Genomic DNA, 23,032 nt, shown 5'->3' with positions numbered 1-23,032 from the left:
AATAGAACTACCATACGACCCAGCAATCCCACTATTGGGGATATACCCTGAGAAAACCATAATTCAAAAAGAGTCATGTACCAAAATGTTCATGGCAGCTCTATTTACAATAGTCAAGAGATGGAAGCAACCTAAGTGTCCATCATCGGATGAATGGATAAAGAAGATGTGGCACGTATATCCAATGGAATATTACTCAGCCATAAAAAGAAACGAAATGGAGTTATTTGTAGTGAGGTGGATGGACCTAGAGTCTGTCATACAGAGTGAAGTAAGTCAGAAAGAAAAACAAATACCGTATGCTAACACATATATATGGAATCTAAGAAAAAAAAAAAGTCATGAAGAACCTAGGGGTAAGACGGGAATAAAGACACAGACCTACTAGAGCATGGACTTGAGGATATGGGGAGGGGGAAGGGTAAGCTGTGACAAAGTGAGAGAGTGGCATGGACATATATACACTACCAAACGTAAAATAGACAGCTAGTGGGAAGCAGCCGCATAGCACAGGGAGATCAGCTCGGTGGTGTGTGACCACCTAGAGGGGTGGGATAGGGAGGGTGGGAGGGAGGGAGACGGAAGAGGGAAGAGATATGGGAACATATGTATATGTATAACTGATTCGCTTTGTTATAAAGCAGAAATTAACACACCATTGTAAAGCAATTATACTCCGATAAAGATGTTAAATTAAAAGAAAATGATAGCAGTTAGATGAAAAGTTTTTCAGTTTCCCAACTGTGGAGATGCCCCCCGGCTGATTCCAGGCACATCTTCCCAGCAGGATGTGCAGACTGGGCTTCACACAGAAGTGTTTTCAGCCTCCCCCAGAGACTCTGCTTCCTGAAGGTTCCACCCAGACCTGCTCTGATGTTGGTGTCTGGATGGACCCCTCCCCAACCCCACTTTCCTGAGGAAATGGGACCGTCATTCCATTCCCCACTTCCCTCCCTTATCTGTGAATCTCAGGGAACATGGGGGACTGCTAGGTGCGTGTGCCCTGGGGCAGGTTACTTGACCTCTGTGAGCCTCAGTGCTCTCATCCATAAATTGGGAGAGAAATTTGTTGGGAGGATTGTATGAGATTTCATGCACGACTAATACATTGCCTGGGACATTGCATCCCTCGTTAAATATTCACACCTGCCTCTCCTGTTGCCTCTGTCACCAGCCCCTTTGTCCCATGTTTTGTGACCAGCATCGAGTCATCCAGGTCATCTCAATCCTGGCTTCCCTGCCACCTGGTGGTGTGATCTTGGGCAAATTGCTTAACCTCTCTGAGCCACCATTCCTGGTTCTGTCAAATGGAGCAGAATAAGATAAATCTTGCAGAGCTGTTCTGAGGATCAGATGAGACACTTAGCATCAGCTCCTGGCAGTGTGTGGGACTCAGCGTAGGCACCCCCAAAAAGAAAAAGAGAGCTCTCGTTACTACTTCTTTATGGGATGCAGAACCATGCAGGAGTCCAGCAAGATGATGTTGTATGACTTCTCCTGTGATGTGTCTCTTTGCTCGCGATCATCCCAGAGGACGTTCCAGGGCAGCCAGGGCACAGACCCAGGTGTGAGTACTGGACCTGCAGGAGCAGAGAGCTGCAGGGGCCTGGTCACAAAGGGCCTTGATTGCCTAAGGAGGAGGCCCTTGGGGAGCCACTGAAGGTTTGTGAGCTCAGGGCTGCACTCATGAGGTTAAAAAGGTCCCACTGTGCAGCGTTGATTGGAGAGGGACTGGAGGCAGGAAGCCAGGGAGGAGGCTGCCAGAGTGGTCCAGGTCAGAGGGACGGCTTCTGTCCTAGGGATGTGTCTGGGTGGAACAAAATCGAGGGGCAAGCCTGATTGAGCCGCAGTAAGGAAAGCCTCTCTGGTCATTCTGGATGCCTCAGTTCAAGGATGTGATGGTCCCTAAACCAGCCTTAGGAATGACCCCAGATGTGCCACCCTGAGCAGGGTTGAGAGACCTCTGCTGGGCAGAGCCTTCCATTCCAAAGCCAACAGCCGGGAGCCCAGCTGGAATGATGGGTGGCAGTGGTAGGGGTTACCCCTCCTTTTGCATTAATATGGAGTTCGCCCCTTGGGGGGCTTCCTTCCTTGCCGCCTTCCTGGCCCAGGAGGCCAGCAGTCACTGTGGTCTCTGGGTTGCTCCCCTTCCCCCCGCCCCTTACTCTTCCTCCCCACCTGGCAGAGCTCCACCTGGAAGGGAACTTCCTGCACAGCCTCCCCAACGAGGTCAGCACCCTACAGCACCTCAAGGCCATCGACCTGTCCCGGAACCAGTTCCATGACTTCCCTGAGCAGCTCACCACCCTGCCTGCGCTGGAGACCATCAATCTGGAGGAGAACGAGATCGTGGGTGAGTGGACCCAGCCCACCAGGCCCCTCACCTCCCTCTGCGTGCAGAGCCTCCCCTGAGCTCCCTTTCCCGAGTGAGGTTCACAGAGCCTCACAGGGCACAAGGCATGGGCCTCTGGACTCAGAGTTTCATAGACGGGAGCGCAAGGTTGGGCTTTCTGGTCTGAGATTCCCGAGTACAGGTCACTGAGCCTAGGAAGGTAACCATTACGAGGCCCTGCCACCTGCCAGGGGCCAGGTCAGACACTTGCTTTCACCTGGCAGGTAGAAGCTCTTGGCTTTCCCCACAGCGAGCCCTGAACTGGCTGGGCCACCTTGGGCCACAGGCGCTCCCTCTCGCGTCTCCTTCTGCCAGCCTCAGGTGCCTCTGCGACCCTTCAGCTGGGACCCTCTATGCACTGACTCCTGGCAGAGTCCCAGGCTCTCCCTCGCTGGCGTCACAGTGAGCTCTTTGCCATTATTCAGCAGGAGCCACTAGGCAGAGGTGTTCAGAACAGTGTCTCTGTGCCTCCAGTACAGATACGCTCCCCCCAGGGAACCAGAGGGTCTTCCCGTCTGGGTTGGAGATGGGCCTCCTGCAGACAGCAGATCCCAGCGAGCTGGGTTCCTCTGAGGTGGAGGAGGGGTCCCTCTCTTCCTTTTGTAGCAGTTACACACCTGCCGGTCTCATCAGGACCTGAGCACCTCCCCAGCTGCTGTCTAACCTCCCCAGAGAGAGCCTGGCACTCACAGGGTCCTTTTGCGCTCCTCCTCGGCCCCTCCTGCGCCCGCCTCAGTGGGCTCTGGAAGCCCACCTGCAGCCCCATTTCGTCCTCTCTCACGTTGCCTCTAATGTTGATGGTTAATAATAACCCCCTTCAGTTATGCTTTTATTTTTGTAAGCTCTTTCACAGCCATTTTGCCATTTGATTAAAAGGAAGAGGTCTCTGGTGGTTTGGAGCTGCTCGATGAAGAGCAGCCTGCCTTGTGCGCCGGCAAGCGTCCCTTCTATCAGGGATGCCGCCTGCAGGGCTGAGTGGGAGGTGGGACCAGCTAAGTTCTGAACGTCTGGGTCCATCCTTTTAGAGATGAGTAAACTGAGGCTCAGAGAGGTTATGAGAGAGCATCGGGTGGCACAGTGAGACCACAGAAGCGCCAGGATAAGAATACATGATTCTAAAACTCAGCCCTGTGCCTGGAGTGGGGTTCCATTGCCTGGTCTCTGGGAAGGCCCTGGGGGTGGGCTCTGGGTCAGTCTTGCCTCCCAAGACCAGGATCACTGGGTGGCTGGCCCGTGCGTTGGCCCCCCTGGTCACTTGGGCCCTTGTTCTGTCTTTAAGCGGAAGGAGCATGCCCAGAAGTGCCTTTTCACTGCACAGTTCTTCCTCCTGTGCTGTCCTGACCACCCGAGGTCTCGCCCTGAGCTCTTCACTCTCAGCCGGGCTCTCCTTGCTGGGCCCTTCCTCCTCCACCTCTTGTTCTTGGAGGCCATTCCTGATGCCTCCACCTCCTTCTGCTGCTTATCTAAATGGGGCAGTAACCAAGCAGGGGCTACTTCAGGCTGATACCAAGACCAGAGCTGGGTGGGTAGCTGCAGGCAGGCAGGTCAGGACAAGTATTGGCCATCGGCTTCCCCACTTCCTAACTGCAGCTTTGAAAGACTCACGTCCCCTCTCTGAGCTTCAGCTCTTCTCAGCTTCCAAATGGAGTTTCTCTCCACCCTCCCCAACCCCCCACCCCAGAATGTGGCTTTCCCGCGCCCCCAGCCGGAGAACTGGCTGCGTGGTCTATGCTGGCTGCAGTACGAGCAAAAGTGGGAAGTACAGGGTGGCACAGATTCCCTAATCTTTCCCCTCCCACAAGGCTGACAACATTCCTTAGCTGAACAGCTCCCAGAGCAAAGATCGGCGGTTTTGACTTCTTCTTTTGTACACGTATCTCTAACTTTCTGCAGAGTGACAGTAATAAGTGTACACATGGAAGCATCTTACAGCTTACCAAGAGTGCTCGTGTGCAGACCCAAGGCAACAGGGTGATCATCCCATTTGACAGATGTAGAGACTGAGGCACTAAGACATTCCCCCGGCCTTCATGGTCAAGTGTCTGTTGCACACCTGGCCAGGTAACAGAGACATCAGCCACTGGGCTGTGTGTCCCAGTCAGTTCGGTCTGTGACAGAGCCCCCTGCTGCCCAGTCTGGGCCAGGCCTGGGGGACATGGAGATGTCGGGGACTGCCCCTGCCTTCTAGTTTTCCCCGAGTGTCCAGCGGCTCCTCGAGGTGCTTGGCTGATTCCAGGGCCTGTTCCACTGCGGGATGCCTGGGTGTCCTCCCCCAACCAGGTGGAAAGAGGGGCACACGATGGCAGCTATGGTTCCCTTGCAGGAGGGTCCTCACTTTTATTTTCTACCTGTCTCCAATCCATCCTAGTTAACTGCTTGGATGGCTTTCTAACTCCCAAACCATCGGAAGGCCAGGCCACAGCCTTCGCAGCCCAATTGGAGGGAAGAGAGCAGTAATCACAGTGAAGAAGGTGAGGGCTGAAAAGTCCTACATTATGGAAATAGCTTTGCACTCTTCACGAGCTGTAGCCGATCTCCTGCAGGAGCTCATGGGGATAATTGTAGTTGGAGCTTAGGATGCCTTAAGAATGGCTTATTGTTCCCCTTTAGAGCCCTCAGAGAGGATTGGAAAATTTTTTAAAAAATCGTTTTTAAAGAAATAAATTGGAGATGCATGGGTTGCCTTAAAGCTTTAGTTCAGTTAGTAGAGAACAGGCAGCTCTGAAGCAAGCCCCCAGGTGCATCCAGAGGAGCCTCTGAAGGGACCTCCTCAAAAGATGCCTCCAGCAAGGCCTCAGGAAGGCCTGGAAGTTGCCGAGGGTGGCAGCAGCATCTTGTTTCTGAACAGTGCCGCTGCCCAGTCTTCCTCCACTCTCTGGACCACGATGCAGGGAGAGGAGAGAGGGCTCCGGTCCATGGACGGGAGAAGGCACAGGACCTCATCAGGGTATGCAGGCTGGGAGACAGGCAGGGACACTGCCCTCTGTTTTCTGGTCCAACCGCCGGTGGACAGGGCGGGGAGGGTGCCCGTCCTTGGTGCTCACCAGTAGCTGAATGCCCTCAGGTCGAGGATCTGGGTTAGCATGTGGCGGCCTCGTTGCTGCCGCCTTGTACGGACAGTCCTCCAGTCCGTGTGTGTGATGTGGCCTCCCTGTGCTCTCATCTCTGGAGCCACCCTGCTCCCTACCCCCACCCAACATGAGTGTGGTGTCCGCATACAGCGGGCGCACAGCTGGTTGGGAGCACAGTACAGAGCAGGAATTCCAAAGGCTCCAAGGCCCTCTGAAATGACTGACACATAATAGGGCAGATTGTTTCGAGTTGCCAGCTGTGACCCACTAAAAAGTTGTGAAACCAGCATGTGCTGGAGTACATCACCTGTAGCATGGTACATACTGCTTTGTGACTTTTTATTTTAGTTTTGCAATGTACCCGCACAGATATAGGTACTGAGTCATGCTGTAAAATGTTTTTTTTTTTTTTTCTTTTTTCTTTTGGCCTCGCCACGCAGCTTGTGGGATCTTAGTTCCCTGATCAGGGATCAAACCCACACCCTCGGCAGTGAAAGCGCGGAGTCCTAACCACTGGACCGCCAGGGAATTCCTAAAATGAATTTCTTACAGTGAGTCATGATGAAAAAATATTGAAAGCCGCTTCCATGGGTTGTCCCGCAGAGATTTGGGGTCTGTGCTCAGCCAGCCAGCTCCCTGTCCTTCAGCTCTCACCCCTCAACTACGCCACACTCTTCCTTCCTCTCATCTCCACCCGCATCTCTGTCCATCGTGGTCGCCACCACTGCATCCTCAGGGTGACTGGATGGTGAGGGTGTCGTGAGGATGGGCAGTGATGCCTCGGCTAAGGGGATGAGCTCTCCTCTCACCCGAGTGTGGAGCCAGGTAGATGACAGGTTCAATGCCATCTGACTCTTTATCTCCACCCCATCCCACCTCAGCCACCCTGCACGGCCAAGCTCTCAGTCCAGAAGTCCTGCCTCATGTCTTACCATTTTCTCTGCCTTTGTCCTAAGCCCCTGAGTCTGTAGGTCTAGGCCTGGTTCAGATGAACAGGAAGTGGTGCAGGTCACAGGCCTCTCCTCCACCCCCCCAAGCTGGGCCCTGGCACACGCATATAGCAAGTACCCCCATCCAGATGGGAGGCTTCCCGGGTCCTTGGGGACAAGCCTGCCAGGCACTTCCGAGAGGCAGAAAAGGGTTTGTAGCTTAGAGTATTTATTCTGACAACAGTGACTCACAAGTTTCTGGGATGTGGGATGGTCCTTATATTTTCCAAACCAGAAGGAGCCTCTGGTATATGGAAGCTTCTGAGTGTGTATAAACAAGACTGCTTGGGGAGAGAGAGTCTCTGCAGAAATAGGGGCGACAGAGATGAATGAGATGCAGGTCCTGACCTTAAGCTGCGTACAGGCTGTAGGGAAAGTCTGAGTGGGAGCGGAGAGTAAAGTACAAATAAGACATGGTCAGAAGTGCTGAGGTGCTAGGGGGAGGCTCCCAGGCAGAGGGTGGCTGTCCACGTGGCCTTGTGAGGTGGGGCTCCCCAGAGAGCCCTGGAAAGGCTTTGGAGGAGGTAGAAGCATTTGGTCTGTGAGTGGTGACATGGGCAGAAGATGGGTCACCCATCCTGTTAAAACCAGGGAGTCAGTTCTTTACCCCAGCAACCATCACACAGGCCGTGAAGGTGGGTGTGGGAGCAGCGTTCACTCCGAAGGACTTATAATTACTCGATGCTCCAGAGCAATTCAGCACGTTCCTGGAGCATGTGGAGTGCAGGGGAGGCCAAGTACTGATGTTTCGGAGACTTCCTTTTGCTTCAGCAGGAGACTATTTTGGTTAAGCTAGAATTTAACTTTCCGTCACCCTCTATTTGCTGGGTTTTTTACCCCATGCAACCACTGTTCCAGAAAGAACGAGAGATCATAGGGAAACAAAAGCTTGCTAAGAATTTAACAAATAAAGCAATAGCACTTTTAAAAGGAAAAGTACAGATCTCCCCTGCTTTTCCAAAGTTTGCTTTACACCGCTTCACTTTTACGAAAGACCTGCACTGGTACCTGTTTTCTCTAATCAAGGAAATCCGAAGAGGATTTACACTTTTATGAAAAAATAGGAAAAGCGCAAATCGCATTCAGCATTTATTTTGCAGTGAGTGTTAACAGAGGAAGTTTGTGCCCCGAGCAGAGAGAGTGTCCCTGCCAAGCTCCTTCCCCAGAACCGCATCTCAGCATCGAGCCGCCATGTGCTTTATCTCAGTTTATTCTGTGTGTCCGTTAATAAGATGTGTCTTAAGGTAATTGCTTCTTCACTTCATGCCATTTCTGCTTACGAAAGCTTTTATAGGAATGCTCTACTTTCAGATAGCGGGGGACATCTGTACCTGTATCACGTAGGGATGCTTTGGGCTGCATTTACTTAATTCTGTGTTCACACAGTTTCACTTCTTACTGTCAAGGCCAATAGTTCTCAGAGTGGGGGGGACCAGGACCAGCAGGATCATCTGAGAACTTGTTAGAAATACATATTCTTAGGCTCCTCCCCAGACCTCCTCAATCAGAAACTGGGGGAGTGGGGACAGACAGCAATTTGTGCATCTTTTTTTTTTTCGCCGTGCCACTTGGCTTATGGGATCTTAGTTCCGGACCAGGGACTGAACCCAGGCCACGGCAGTGAAAGCGCCGAGTCCTAACCACTGGGCCACCAGGGAATTCCCTAGCAGTTTGTTTAATAAGTTCCCCCCCAGGTGATGCGGATGCATGCTGAAGTTTGAGAACCCCTGTCGAGGCTCTGGCTTCTCAAAGTGTCATCCACAGACCAGCAATAGTGTGGGCATCACCTGGGAACCAGTTAGAAATTCAGAACCGCAGGCTCCACCTCCAACCTCCTGAAAATCAGAATGTGTACCTGAGCAAGACCCGCAAGTGCTTTCTACGCACAGCAGGGCCTGAGAAGCACAGGGCCTTTTCCTAACGCACCAGGTGCCACCTCCGGGCAGCTGACTGTGCTAATGGCCGCACCGTCCTCCCAAGCACAACTGCTCCTTAAGCCTCACAGATTTCTCAGGGTACCCAAGGTTTCCACAAAGTACAGGACCCTTGTCCCCTGGGCTACAAGGATGGTTTGGGGGCACTGTGGAGACTTAGAGGGAGCACACCTGGCCCAAGGGGGCACCTGCGCCCCTGCCACAGCCCAGTGTATCACTGGGAGCCCAGGCCCTGTATCACAGCAACTTTTTCCTTCTCTGGGCAGGTGGGGGAGGGGCAGATCCCTCCAGGGAGCCGCAGCTTCCCTCTGGTCTCCATCAATAGAAGAGATTCTCCAGGATATCCTCCCTTAGCGTGGGGCACAAATGCCCACTAGGACCTCAGGACCGCCCTTTCCTGACGTTGACATCACTGTTCCACCCTGTTTCACAGACTAAATTGATCAGCAGCACAGGGGCAGAGAGATGTGGCTTTATTTCACTTTGGGGCTCTACCAAGCTGCCCCTTAGTGAGAGGTTCTGCAGGCTCTCCTTGCTCTTGGAACTCTCCTGTGGCTGGGGGCCTGAGCCACAAGCACTGAGTACCAAGTGCTGAGTGAGTGGTACACAAGGAAGCTGGGCTGGGGAGGGCTTCCCTGGGAGTGGGCGTGAGCGGGACCTGGTCCTGTTGTTCCGCATCACACCCACTCTGTGCCTCTGGGGGGACAGAAGGAGAGTTCTTTCAGTGGAGCCCAGAAAATAGTTTTTAGATAGAAGAAACCCTAGAAAAGCAGAAGTGGAAATAAAGCTCTGTTTGATCTGAAAAGATAACATCGCACAGACTTGAAAACCTAACAGCTATGGCTGCTTGACCCTGCTCCTCTGTAATCGTCTCATTTAATCTGCTCAGGCCTCTCTTCTGGATAGGGGGCGTTACCTCCACTTGACGGCTAAGAGAGAGGCTCAGAGAGATTAAGCAGACTGCCCAGGGGCCTGGTGGAGGCAGGGTTTGAACCCAGGTCTTTGGAGCGCCTGGGCCCACATGTCTTTGGTGTTCCGGAGCCTGCCAGGTCTTCATGTGATGGGAGAGGAGGGTGTGGATGGCGCCTGGGGTAGCAGGTCGGGTGCCACACGTCTGGTAGCACCAGTAAGCTATTGGCCAGGTCACAAGGGCAGAGTTTTCTTATGCTGGCCTCGCTCAGCCCTGGCAGGAGCCCTGCGGTTGCAGAGAAAGGAGCTCTCCCTGTGAGCGGCCTTTTAGCTGGTATTTACAAGGGGCTGATTGGCAAGCACACTTCCTGTAGCTCCCTGCCTGCCAGAGAAGGCTGTTAGCCCCTAAGACAGGTCAAAGCAGAGAAGGTCTGGGAAGACAATGTCAAACCCCTGACACATTCCTCCTGCCCCGGGATCTTGGGCTCCAAGCCCATCTGGGGGGAATGGATGGATCCCTGGATATTGGGTTTGAATTACCCCCCCACCCCCCACCCCCCGTCCCGAGCACAGCCAGCTGGCGACAGTCTGAGCCTTGCCCTGCCCTCCAAGCGCTGAGTGCCACAGTGCCCAGGGGAAGATGATTCACCCTTCAAGGTGGCAGCTGCCTGCTTGGCACAGCAGACTCATGCCATCTGCCCAGAATGCCCTTGTCCAGCACCAGCAGAGTGCTGCCCTGTACGCACGGGCAGTGAGCAGTCAGTACAGGCATCGATCGTGACGCCATCACTAGACACAGTGTAGGAGCGCTTGCTGGCTGTGGAGCCGCTTGAGGGGGAGGTTAGGAGTAAGCAAACAGTCTTCAACAGCAATTAGTGCAAGTTAGACATGGTCCCCAGACATGGAGGGGAGGGAAGCTCCTGTTGCAGCTCCTGCCCACATGTGTCTGCCTGAAGGGAAGTAGCAAGCCGGGTCTCTGGGCAGAAGACATTTCACACACTTGGTCTCTGTCCAGATGGCATTCTCTGTGCCAGCCACTGAGTGGTAAAACTTTGATTACCCACAGAACCTCCAGTTCTCCAGGGTGCTGGGAGCACTCTGCTGGGAGCACACAGGTGAACAGCAAGAAAACTTCTTTGACATCTGCTTAAAACAAAGTACTTTCTTGCTCCCTTAGACAAGCCAGTCTAAGGGACCGTCTGTCTCTCTCTCTGTCCAAAGTGCTGGAGAGCAGCCCAGACGCTCTGACTCTCAAAGCTCAGCCTTGCAAGGGCCTTATTCAGGGAGTAAGAGGCTCACAGGGTCACGAACACGGACTTAGGCATTTGGGAAACGTTCATTCGCCAGTTGTCGTTTTTTGATTGAGCAGCTTGCCGTGTGCTAGGCGCTGTGCTGGAGATGGAGGCGGACAAAGCCCGCTCCCTGTTCTCACGGGGCTCATGTCATGGTCATTTACACTAGCTGATACTTAGTGGCCATTTATTTCATATCTGGATCTTCTCTAACCATTTGCAAGTGTGCTCTTATTTAACGCTCACGACCACCTTATGAGGCAGGCACTATTATTCTCCCCAGGTGAGGAAACGGAGGCTCAGGGAAGCTAAGTAACTTGGCCAAGGTCATGCTGCCTGGACAAAACCAGGGTTTCCAACCCAGGCAGTCTTGCTGCAGAACCCCAGCTATTGAGGACAGTGCTTTGCATAAGGAGAGATGATTTTTGCATATAGCTGGAGGGAGATTGAAAGCCACAGGAAAGTTATGGCTAGAGCACGTAACTTTGGTTGGAGGGAAACTTCCTTGGGGTGGAGAGAACAGTGTAAGGTGATGAGGCAGGATTCCCTATGCCACGAACGCAGGCAATCAGCCTAGCTCTTGACAGCTCTGCCCCACACAGTGAAGCAGGTGGGCAGCATCCTGGGGTGGAAGTGCTATATGAGTGTTTTCGCCGGATTCTCTCATTAAGCCTCCCTGGGAGGACCAGTGGTACTCAGACTAGCTGTGCATTCAAATCATTGGGAGATTTTAAAAACACCTGTGTCCAGGCAATACCCCAATACCCCAGAGATCCAAGTCAGAATCTCTGATGGTGGGTTTGGGGCTTGATGATTTTTTAAAGCTCCCCAGATGATTCCAATGTGCAGGCAAGATAGAACCATGGAGCTAAACCAGAACCTTCCCTCAACAAGCACATTCCATCCCTGAAGAAGCTGTAGCCTCTTTCTTCCTTCTCTCGGTGTCTGTTGCGTGTGTGTATGTGTGTAGCTGCATCAGGATGAGAAGAGCAGTCAGCCCAGCCGTGAGAGCTGACGGTCGGCTGGGAGGGTGGCAGAGGTGAGCTCTGTGGACTTGCCTCTTTGCTCAGGGTTCCTCTTTCCCACGGAGCCTACTGTCCCCTGGACCCTGGGCACGGTGGCTCTGCTGCCGCAGTGCCCACAAACCCCCACTTGTGATTTCCCTGTAGCACAGCCCGCTCACCTGGCATTTTCAGAAGGAACTTTATCAATGAGCCAGAGGCAACTTAGAACATGCAGACAGCCAAACAGCGGGCCGGTTCCCAAAGTTCAAGTTTATTCCAAAGAATCCTAGTGTAGGTGGACAGGAGTTGGCCTGAGCTCTGACACCTTGTGCTCAGGAACCTGTGGTCCTGCCCGGGCGGGCTACTTGACTCACCATTACTGGAGGTGCTTGCTCAAGTTCAGTGACCTCACCTTGGTAGCTTGAAATTGGCCATGGGAGGAATGTTTACACCGCGCAAAATCGGCAAATGCCCCACATCAGGGCTGTTTCCCTCAGGAAGTGGATTGTTAAACGTTAGCCAGCACACCACTTCCTTGCTGCTTGTCCTGGCCGCTTCACCCACTTCCCCTCCACCACCACCTTCCACTCATTTTGTTTCTCAGAAGCTGGTTTCCCTGGTGAGGCCCTACCTAATTCACTCCCATCTGGTGCTTATCTTAGGAGCTTTTCTTCTTATTTTTCCAATTATAATGGAGGTCTTATTTCTCTGACAATGATCTTAAGCCTGAGTGGAAAGAGCTGTAAAGTTGGTGGCAGCGACCTTAGGTTCCAAGCACGGAGAAGATTTACAAAGGAGCTATTCACATGTCCACCCCACCCAGGAGAAGAGCCTGTAGGGGAGGCGATTACTTTTCCATCCCACGCGTCTTCACCCCTCACTTCCAGACTCTTGCTGTGCAGCAGATGAGGCGGCTCTAGTCTTCCGTGTGAGTGTTATAGACACACATACCTCCAGCTGTGACGGAGGGACCGGCAGACACTTAATGGGAGGCCATGGCAAAACTGCCATTCTTTCCCGAGCCCCTCCCAGGGTATCTCACTGAAGCAGTTGGAGAAGCAGAGCAGAGGGGTGAGGGGACTTCAGGGGAGAGGGGCGATGGGCACAGGGGAGCAAAATGGGAAATCTGACGGGGAAGCCAAATCCCCAGGCTTGGGCCAGGCAGTCCGAGTTACTTACTTAGCTGTCTCCGGAGCAGCCAGTAAGGGGACCGTGTTCTGACCCGGCTTTGACTGCACGTGGGATCCAGGCGGGGCAGTGTGCAGGAGGGGGCAGTGCTGGCAGGTGGCCGCACTGGGAGCCTGTGGGCCCACCTTGCTGGACAGTCTGAGGTGCGGAGGAGGAGGAAATCACAGTGGGGGCTTTTCTCCCCCTTTGTTTTTCTTTCCCCACAGCCTGCACTTAAGGTTCATTAACGTATTCCGTAAAACACTCTGTGCTCCCCATCCTCTTGCCGGTTGCCCGCCACACTCTCTACACCTCCTTGGGGAGCGCTGCGTGGTCCCTTCTGCCAGCCCCTGTGGCCCCATGAAGCCGAGGACCGTTTAAAGATGGGAGGTTGAGGTTCAGAGAGGTTAGGGGCCTGCCTGAGGTTGCACAACTCCAAATGGCAGATCCGAGGTCAGGGCCTGGGTCTCTGCACCATCCCCTCCCGCAGCTGGCCTCTCTTTCATCAGAGGACTTAGAACTCCCCAAGCCAAACAGACTTCCTTGAGGGACTCAGCCTGCAGGACTGTCAAGGGCATGCAGTGCTCTCTGTGCCTCCTGAGCGCAAGGGCTGCTGCTGCTTTCTTCCTGCACACATCCCCCCACCCCCCACCCCCGACAACCAGGGCTCGGGCCAGGGCTCGGGCCAGGGCTCTGTGCAGTGGGGGAGCTCGATCACCGCATTCCCCGGGCTTGTGAAGGGACAGACCCAGCCGTGAGTGTGGCCCGGGAGCCTCCTTGTTACAGGCACAATTCTCTGTCCTGCTAGGTTACCACAGTTTGCCTGCTTGTGTCTTGTGGCATTTCGAGTGGGGCGTGAAGCTCAGCTCAGCTCAGCATCCTTGATCTTTGTTGTTGAGGCACCAGGCACCAAAAGCTGTGTCAAGGCTGATGCCAGGCCAGCCTGAATTCTCCAGCACGAATGTGCCCACAGCCCCCTGGGGAGGCTAAGGCAGCCTCCCACGTGCTGCCCACAGGCCTGAGGCACTAGGACTGGGGCACTACCTCTGCATCTTTACCCAGCACCCCAGGTGCCATTGTAAGGAGGCCTCAGGCTCCACGCTCACCGATTGGGATCCTTTGGGGACTGGAGGCAGAGAAGCTGAAAAATCCTGAAAAATCAGGCATTCTGGCTGGAAGGAGATCACCTGGATCAGAAGTGAGACAGCCAGCCATGTGTCAACTGTCCAGTGTGGCTCCAGCCTGGGCGGCCAACAGGGCACCATGATCTGTTTCTAAGCTGCCAAGGAAGCCAGGGAACTGGGGCCCTAGGCCAACAGGTTGGGGAGCCTCTCATCCCAATTCCAGATGGGACCTTAGATGTCGTGGGACTCAGCTCCACCCAAAGCGGGCATCAGAAGTCACTGGTCTCTGCTGGGTTACCTCTGTGCTGGGAAGCTCACTCAGTACCCCTTACCACTTTCCTGGGCCCAGAACCCTCTTCCTCTCAGCCTCCTTTCAGACCATGGGCACCACACACATGATGAATCGTGCTCTGAAACAGTCATTTTTATCATCTTGCCTCTAGCTGGTCCCAGTGGCATGAAACAAGTTTGCCAGTCAATAGTGCCAATGATTAGTGAAGGGAGGTCAAGCTGACCTTGGAGAAGTAATTTTCTCTAAATACTGCCCACTCTGATTCTGCTTTTATTGATTATTTTAAGCTTCCACAGACATAGGCAGGAGTCTGGGAGGGCTGTCTGCGGTGGGAAGAGGGTTGGATCCATCTCTCATTGTCTGTAATGGCGAAAGCTGGAAAAAAACTGAATGTCTAACAGTAGAAACATGAGCCAAAGTGTGATCCCTCCATTCCACGGACCACGACGTGGGCGTAATAATGTCACAGACTTGTAACCTGAAAAGATGTTCACAGTGTGTCATCAAGAAAAGCATGTTATGGCATAGTATCTAGGAGGCCATTTTTTTTTTTTTTTGCAGTACGCGGGCCTCTCACTGTTGTGGCCTCTCCCGTTGCGGAGCACAGGCTCCGGACGCGCAGGCTCAGCGACCATGGCTCACGGGCCCAGCCGCTCCGCGGCATGTGGGATCTTCCCAGACCGGGGCATGAACCCGTGTCCCCTGAATCGGCAGGCGGACTCTCAACCGCTGCGCCACCAGGGAAGTCCTAGGAGGCCATTTTTGAAACATAGTTGTGTATGCACACACACACATGCACACACACACACACACACACACACACACACACGCATGTTTAAAAGTTGGTAAGGCCATGTACCTCACATTAACAGTGATTGGTTCTGCGCGGTGAGACATGGGTGATTTTATTTCTGCTCATCAATATTTTCTCATTTTCTAAATTGGATTATTGCACTAAAGGACCAGTAACCTATCACAGCCTTGGCCCACAGAGGCCTGGCCCTGACTGGCAAAAGTGCCCAGAATGGGTCAGGTCAGGGGAAGGGCCCCAACTCTTGAATGTACTGAGGTCAGAGTTGCTTAATCAAGTGGTGTTGGTGGTGGGTCCACTGTGTGCCCAGCCCAGGGTGGTCCTGAGCCTGAAGGAACTTACGATCTAGTTCAGGAGGTAAAATGTGCATCCATTTGTTCGTTCACTCATTCATCCAACAAACAGCTCTTGAGCACCTGTGAGCACTGTGCCAGGTACTGCACTTACAGGGTGAACATAGTCCCAGAGTGTGATGCGTGATGTGAGTCTTGTATAAAGGGTTATGGGACTTTGGATGCGGACCAGAGGGAGTGACAGGAGGGGGCCTTTGAGCTGGAATATGAGGATCCACAGGACATGGGCGAATGGGGATGAAGGCGTGGCCCAGGGGAGAGGGCAGAGCTGGGCTCCTCTTCCTCTCCAGGTGTGCCAAAGTCCAGGGACCTGGCTTCCATTACCACCATGACGCCAATGTGGCTTGTAGCCCTAGGAAGCTTATGTAGCCTCTTCAAGCTTCCGGTTCCCCACCCACAAAACGCAGATCATTTCATATCGTCCTCTCTACCCTCCAGCCATCTCCCGCTCTTGTCAGGATGCTCTGAGCGTAAATGTTCTTTTAAGCTTTATCCAGAAACTCCCAATTGGGCACTTGGGCTTGTTGCTTGCTAGCCTGCCTGCTCCAGTTTGTTGATTCTGCCAGCTTTGACACATTCTGGTGGCCCCATTGCTCCTTCCTCTAAGCTGCTCAAGCACCTTTAGCGGTTAAATCAGGGGAAAGAGATACACTTAATTCCCGCCACCACTGTCCTTGGGCAGAGTGGTTTGGAGAACGCTGAAGACCCTGAAGAGGCCAGCTCAGTGAGTGGTACTTGGAAAAGACAGGCTGAGGACTCAGGCAGCGCTGCTGTCTCTAGGCCTGGAGTCACGGGGATTTGCTCCAAGCCGGGCTGCAGCTGGTCTTCGTGCCACGCCCAGCAAACCTCGGCAGGGGCATCACAGGGAGACCCTCCTCCCCATCTCAGGAGCACTGGCCACTCTGCAGCCCGCAGGCCTCCCTGGCTGAGGGGTGGAGGAGTCACGGAGTCCAGAGAGAGAAAGTCCTTAGCAACCCCTAGTTCTTGCCTGAAGGCAGGCCAGGGTGATCTGACGTCACCTAGGGGATAGTGGACAGTGAGGAACCTGATTAGGTATCGAGGGTGGAGGATTCTGACTAAACCAACTTAGCAGAATTCTTGCTAAAATTGGACAATGAGAGATGAACACTGAAGCACAAAAGTCAGGCCTAGTTGAAAAATCCAGGGGAGCTGGAGCAGAGTTAGAGGATCATTGTCAGCATGGAGAAGCCGAGGCCCAGTTTCCTTATCTGCCAGATGGGTCATTATGAAGAACCACCTAGCACAGGGCCTCAAATATCAGTTCCTAGAAGCAGCCTCCCTTCTTGGGCCCTTTTTTTTTTTAATTGGCTGTACCCCGCGGATGTGGGATCTTAGTTCCCCGACCAGGGATGGGACCTGCATCCCCTGCATCGGAAGTGTGGAGTCTTAACCACTGGACTCCCAGGTCCCTTGGGCCCATTTTAACAAGGTGTTAACCTCCCTGGGCTTTGATTTCCTCCTGTGCCACATGGGGTATAATACCCTGTGAAATGACCTGACTTCTTAAGAGCCCAAGGCAAGAGGATTTTCTTTTCTGGGCGATCAGGGGCAGAGGGGATGGTGTGTCTGTCCCGCCTGCCCAGCTGCTGGCTGTGCTGTTGGCCATTACAAAGCTAATGTGCTAATGTGGAGAAGGGGAAGCTTCCAAGTCATTAGCCCTTCTCTTCCCAGCCATTAACTGGTAGGGAAATTGGGGGCCCACTTTCCATGAATAAAGACAAGAAATGCCACAGGCAACCCCTTCCTTCAGCCCCCACTCCAGCAGCCGCCCCACCCAGTAAGGGGCATAGAGGAGCCGGCTGCTGGCAGCTGTGTGATGTGACATTAGAATGCGGAGGAGCTCCAGAGGAAGCACAAGGTGAGCAGGACCTGAGAGCAGTTGATCTTGCTTTTCCTCCCCTCCCAGGAGTAGCATCTGGTCATAACCTTGCATTCTAGAAACGCCTTATCTCTGCTTCTTTCCCTACCTGAGCCTCCACGTTTGCCTTGGGCTCTGGGTCCCTCCCCATCGCCTCCTTCACGACTCCTGTCCTCTCATCCATCATGCAGGTTCCTGCCTGTCAAACAAGAGCCCCACTCGCCGCACTATAGCCAGTCTCGCTTGGGACCCAGCTCCCGACCACGACCCACCCTAGTAACTCCCTGCCGGCTGCCCAGAACGTGTTTTTGTACCCACCATGTCTATGTGCCAGGTATAGTGTTTGGCCCTGGGGATTCAAGGACAAAGATAGACTCTGCTCTCAGGAGGTTAAGAGTTGCCCCTGCCTCCAGCACTGGACCCGTGGTCTAACGAACAGAGCCAGCCCCCAGGGAGCTCAGAGCCACTCACCCCAAGGTGCTAAGGGAGGGCAAACTCCCGTGATCTGTGATCAGTGATCTTTGATGTTACTATTGCAAAAAGACTGACTTGCTGAAGGCTCACATGATGGTGAACATTTTTTTTAGCAATAAAGTATTTTAAAATTAAGGTATGTACATTGTTTTTTTAAACGTAATGCTATTGCATACTTAATAGACTACAGTGTAGGGTAACATAACTTTTACATGCACTGGGAAACCAAAAAAAATTCACGTGACTCGCTTTGTTGCGATATTCACTTTATTGCTGTGGTCTGGAACCAAACCCGCAATATCTCCGAGGAATCACCGTATAGATATTCTCTCATTCATCCTTAAACAACTCTGTGAGGTATATACTATTATTACCCTGATAGGAAGTTTATTTTATTATTTTTTTAATTGAAGGATAGTTGATTTACAATATTGTGTTAGTTGTAGGTATATAGCAAAGTGATTCAGCTATACATATATATTTTTTTCAGATTCTTTGCCATATAGGTTATTACATTCTTTCCCATATAGGTTGAATATAGTTCCCTGTGCTTTACAGTAAATCCTTGTTATCCATTTTATATATAGTTGTGTGTATCTCTTAATCCCATACTCCTAATTTGTCCCTCCCCGACCCCACCTTTCCCCTTTGGTAACCATGAGTTTGTTTTCTATGTCTGTGAGCCTGTTTCTGTTTTGTAAATAAGTTCATTTGTATCATATTTTAGATTCCACTTAGAATTGGTATCATGGTATTTGTCTTTCTCTGTCTGACTTCACTCAGTATGATAATCTCTAGGTCCACCCATGTTGCTGCAAATGGCATTATTTCATTCTTTTTTATGGCTGAGTAATATTCCATTGTATATATATACATCTTCTTTATCCATTCATCTGTTGATGGACACTTAGGTTGCTTCTATGTCTTGGCTATTGTAAATAGTGCTGCTATGAACATTACGGTGCATGTATCTTTTCAAATTAAAGTTTTTGTCTTTTTCACGTATATGATGTGAAGTTTAATAATTTGCTTTAGGTACACAGTTGTTATGTGGCTGACCTGGGACTTGAACCAGAGACTGAGTGATCCTAAAGATTAGGTGTGAGGAACCGTAAATGTTTTCAAGTATTAGTATAGCTGCTGCCTTGTTCTGGTCCTTTTTTTTTTTTTTTTTAATTGAGACAAAACTAACCATTTAAAAGTGTACAATTCAGTGGCATCTAGTGCATTCACAGTGTTCTGCCCCTGTCAACTCTAGTTCCAAAATACTTTCATCACCCCAAAGGAGACCCTGCACGCATTAGGCAGTCACTCTCCAATCCCCTCACCCCAGCCTCTGGCAGCCACTAATCTACTTTCTGTCCCTATGGCTTTGCCTATTCTGCACACTTCATATGAATAGAATCATATACTCTGTGACCTTTTGTGTCCGACTTCTTTCATTCAGCATAACGTTTTCTAGGTTCATCCATGTTGTAGCATGTGTCAGGCTGATTAATATTCCATTGTTTGGCTATACCACTTTTTGTTTATCCACTCGTTGGTGAACATTGGCTATTGTGAATAGTGCTGCTGTAAACACGTGTGCACGTATTTGAATACCTGTTTGCCGTTCTGCGAGTTCCACTCAAGAGTGGCATGGCTGGGATAAGTGGTAATCTGTGTTTAACTTTTTTTTTTTTTTTTGGCTGCGTTGGGTCGTCCTTGCTGCGCGCGGGCTTTCTCTAGTTGCGGTGAGCGGGGGCTACTCTTCTTTGCAGTGCGCGGGCTTCTCACTGCGGTGGCTTCTCTTGTTGCGCAGCACAGTAACTATTTTTTAGGATGCTTTTCTGCATGTGGTTGTAATGCCCTTGTGGGCCCCAATGGCCCCTCACACAGGGCCGGGTGCGGGGCACTGAGCCCATGTGCATCGGGCGATGCATCCTCCTTCTTCTCTGCCCGCTTGGCTCCAGCCCCCTAATCTGTCCCTCTCTCCCTGACAGACGTGCCCGTGGAGAAGCTGGCCGCCATGCCCGCCTTGCGCAGCATCAACCTGCGCTTCAACCCGCTGAATGCCGAGGTGCGCGTCATCGCCCCGCCGCTCATCAAGTTCGACATGCTCATGTCTCCGGAGGACGCGCGGGCCTCCCCACCCTAGACCTCCCTCCTCAAGCCCGCCCAGCAAGGGACAGAGGCCACCTGGCCTGGCGCCCTGAGGGGAGGGAGTCCCACGAGCCCATGGGAGGCCAAGTTTGGGGGGCTGGGGGCGGGCGGGCTGAATAGCGTGTGGCGGGAGGGGTGTGGCAGTCCAGGATAGATAGCGTAGAGCAGTAGTGGGCCCTGGAATGCCCGGAGGGAGGAGACGAGGAGGGGGCTGGGGCCCAGACTCTGGGCACTCACAGCTTCCGTGCGAACCTGGGCAGATCCTCTGAGCCTTACAATTTGAGGAAAGGGGCAATGGCAGGGGCTTTTGCCTCCTTTGGGCTCCCTAAAGGCTTTTGGGGGAACACATGCCTCCAAGTTACCTTCAAATCATTGGTACCTTCTGGGCCCACGGATGAGCATCGCTGAGCGTTTTCCAGGCCCTTGTGGGTTCGAGGCCTTGTTTCTAGTGCTGAAAGCCAGTGGCTGCCATAAGAGGGACAGAAAACAGTCTCCATCTATTTATTGATTCCTGAGAACCGACCAGGCTGAGGCCTTCCACAGTGCCCCGTCCTCAGCCCTGTGGGTCCCTGGATTGGCAGGAACCTGAACCAGGAGTCATGGGAAAGCTGTGGAGACAGTGTGGCCCGACACTGTAGCAGGGTTGAGAACGTTTGTATAGGAGCCCAAGAACCAGCAGACCGGCAAGTGGAGAGCAAACCAAGTAGGCTCTGTCCTTCCTCGTGACTGAGAAATCGGTGGGGTAGGCAGTCAGGAGTGCCCCATCCCTCCCCTGGGCATGAGCGAGGGTGCCTGGCATCAGCCCTTCTGCTGCAGGAGACGTGGCCCAGAGAGAAGCAAAGCCATTTGCACCTGCGCCACCCTCAACAGTCTCCCTCTGGCAGGAGTCTGGCTGCCTTGTCACTGGTCCACACAGGGGCAGAAGGCACTATGGACCATTGGATTCGTGGCCAGCCAGCTCCCAGGCCACCACCCAGAGCCCTGATGACCTAGTCATCTCTAGGCCCTCAACCTGGAGTCTAGAGTGTGGCCAGGTAATTGCGTGACCAACCATCTCTGTTTGCCCGGGACTTAGGGCTTTCCTGGGACGTGGGACTTTCAGTGCTAACACTGGGATGACACCCGGCAAACGGGCAACTGGTCCCTCTACCAGGAGAGAGCCTGAGGCTCTTGCTTCCTGACAACACCTGTGGTTTGGAGAACCTCTGACCCCTTGATCCCCAGGTATCTACCTCCCACCTTCTCATCTGTGGAGCAAGCAGACTCAGAGCCCACCTTGCCTGGTCTGTGGGAGACACCTGAGGCCCCAGGACTCAGAGCAAGCCAGGCTACCGGATCCTACACTTGTGGACCAGGGGCCAGTCTTCCACTCCCAAGGTTAGGCTGTTCAGAGCTCAGACCACCGCTCAGAGCACTAACCCTTGATCAGAATGCTCCCTGTTCCATTCCCCCTCTCCAGCTCCGAGCCCTGCCCCTGCTCAGGCCTTCTGTCTCCTGGCGAGAGGCTGACAGGTTGGGCCATTGTTGGCCCGTTGCTGAGCCCTCGGTGTTCATGTTCACTCTGCTCATCTCCCAAGGCCTGGTCGGTGAAGCTCTAGAAAAAAGGGTTTTCAGGGTGAGGAGGCTGAAACGGAATCTTCTAGGGCTTCTGAGTTCAGCCATGGACGCTGGGGACAAGTGAGTCTGCAGTCCAGCCTAGGCTGTCCTGGTCCCCCCTACCCCCCAGCCTGTGTCTTGGAGTGGGGTTTCTCCTTGTCAGAGAAGGGGCATACTCTTCCGACATGCACAAAGGCGTTGTATGGCTAGAGCTTTGCAACTCAAGTATGGTCCGTGGGCCAGCAGCATTGGCGTCCACGGGAGCTCGTTAGAAACGCAGAATCCCAGGCCTCACTCCAGACCTCCGGAATCAGAACCTGCATTTCAAAAGATCCCCAGGTGATTCCTATGAGCACTTTACTGTTTGAAAAGCAGAGGCCTGGGGTGACCCTCGGGATGTCCTCAGAGTGGAGGGTGAAGGTTCTCAGCTCTCCCCCTGCCCTGTCAGGGGTCCGAGTCTGTGCTCATCCCCCTCCCTAAAGCAGTCCCCAGAGACCTTGGGCCTCTTAGATCTTTCCAGAGTCTGTGGCACTCCCAGTGAAGGGACTGACCCAAAGCCACCAGGAGAGGAGAGCTGGGTTTGCCCGGCCCTCTGGAACCCTGCCTTTCTGGGTAACCTCTGCATGCTAAGCTGCTGCTTCCCCAGGTCCTCACCTCAAGCCCTCTGAAGGGAATGCTTCTGGAAGCTGTTTTCTACTCTGTTTGGAGAGTTTGCCCTTGCCTGCTGGGAAAGCTTGGGCGTCAGAGACGGCCCCAAATCAAAGCCCACTGTGTGAGTGAGCCCTTAGTTTCAGTCTGCAATAAAGAACACGTTGGTTTCATCTGCCTCTTGGTGTTTGATTTATTCTCACAGCACACATCTCTCGTGGCCAGAGTGTTGATCCCACCATCAGCGAAGAGGAGGGGCTGCCCCTCTTGCTGGAAGCGTGAGGTAAAGCAGCTCGGCTGGGATGAGGCTTGGAACATTCACAGTGGGCGGAGGCACGGCCAGGCAGAGCTGACGCTGTGCTGCTGCAGAGCGCTAAATATCAGCTAGGGAGACCCCGTACCTGCGGAAGCATGAAGGGACCTGCTGTGCCCCCACTTCTCCTGGACTGATGCCAGAAATTCTACCCTTAGCAATTGATTTCTCAGGGTCCAGAGTTCTGAAGGAGGCGTCTCTGGACCAGCAGCAGCGTCCAGGGAGCGGGTTAGATAGCTCCCCCCCACCCCCATATCTACAGAATCAGATGCTCTGGAGGTGGGGCCCAGCACTCGGCTTTAACAAGCCCTCCACGTGTTCTGATGCAAGTTAGAAACTGCTTCTGGGTTCAAGGTTTAAGTCAGTTTTTGTTTTCTAAATCTGGGAGGTCAGCCTGAGTTTGCCTTGAGTTTTAGGCTAGACTCGCCATCATTTTTATTTAACAAACACATATAGAGATAAGTGCATACCAGGCAGTGTCCAAGCATGTTACAGATATTAACTCATTTAATCCATCAAAAAGCCACAGTGAGCTCTGTGAGTTGGACAAATCCTTTTCCCCTCTCTGGACCCCGATTGCTGTCTGTAAAGGGAAGGGGCTGTACTAGGAGATCCCTGAGCGCCTTTCCAGAACTCACCTGG

At 52.9% G+C, this 23,032-nt stretch overlaps 1 protein-coding gene across 2 annotated transcripts in view; it reads left to right on the top strand.

The window, feature by feature from the left end:
* The window catches only part of LRRC20 (leucine rich repeat containing 20), a 66,530-nt gene extending 44,298 nt beyond the window's left edge, over positions 1 to 22,232 (top strand). The window contains exons 4-5 of one of the 2 annotated variants that reach the window (XM_082674255.1): positions 2,186 to 2,353; positions 19,674 to 22,232. In XM_082674255.1, coding sequence (XP_082530381.1) covers positions 2,186 to 2,353; positions 19,674 to 19,828 — 323 coding nt within the window. In that variant the 3' untranslated portion in view covers positions 19,829 to 22,232. The remainder of the gene's footprint in view (positions 1 to 2,185; positions 2,354 to 19,673) is intronic. The other variant, XM_082674256.1, reaches the window with a different exon arrangement.
* Positions 22,233 to 23,032: the final 800 nt, after the last annotated feature.

The sequence above is a fragment of the Grampus griseus genome (genome assembly GCF_964374135.1).
Source record: "Grampus griseus genome assembly, chromosome: 16".
Classification (NCBI taxonomy): domain Eukaryota; kingdom Metazoa; phylum Chordata; class Mammalia; order Artiodactyla; family Delphinidae; genus Grampus; species Grampus griseus.
The sequence above is the reverse complement of the archived record's forward strand: the minus strand, read 5'-3'. Positions and strand labels throughout refer to the sequence as shown.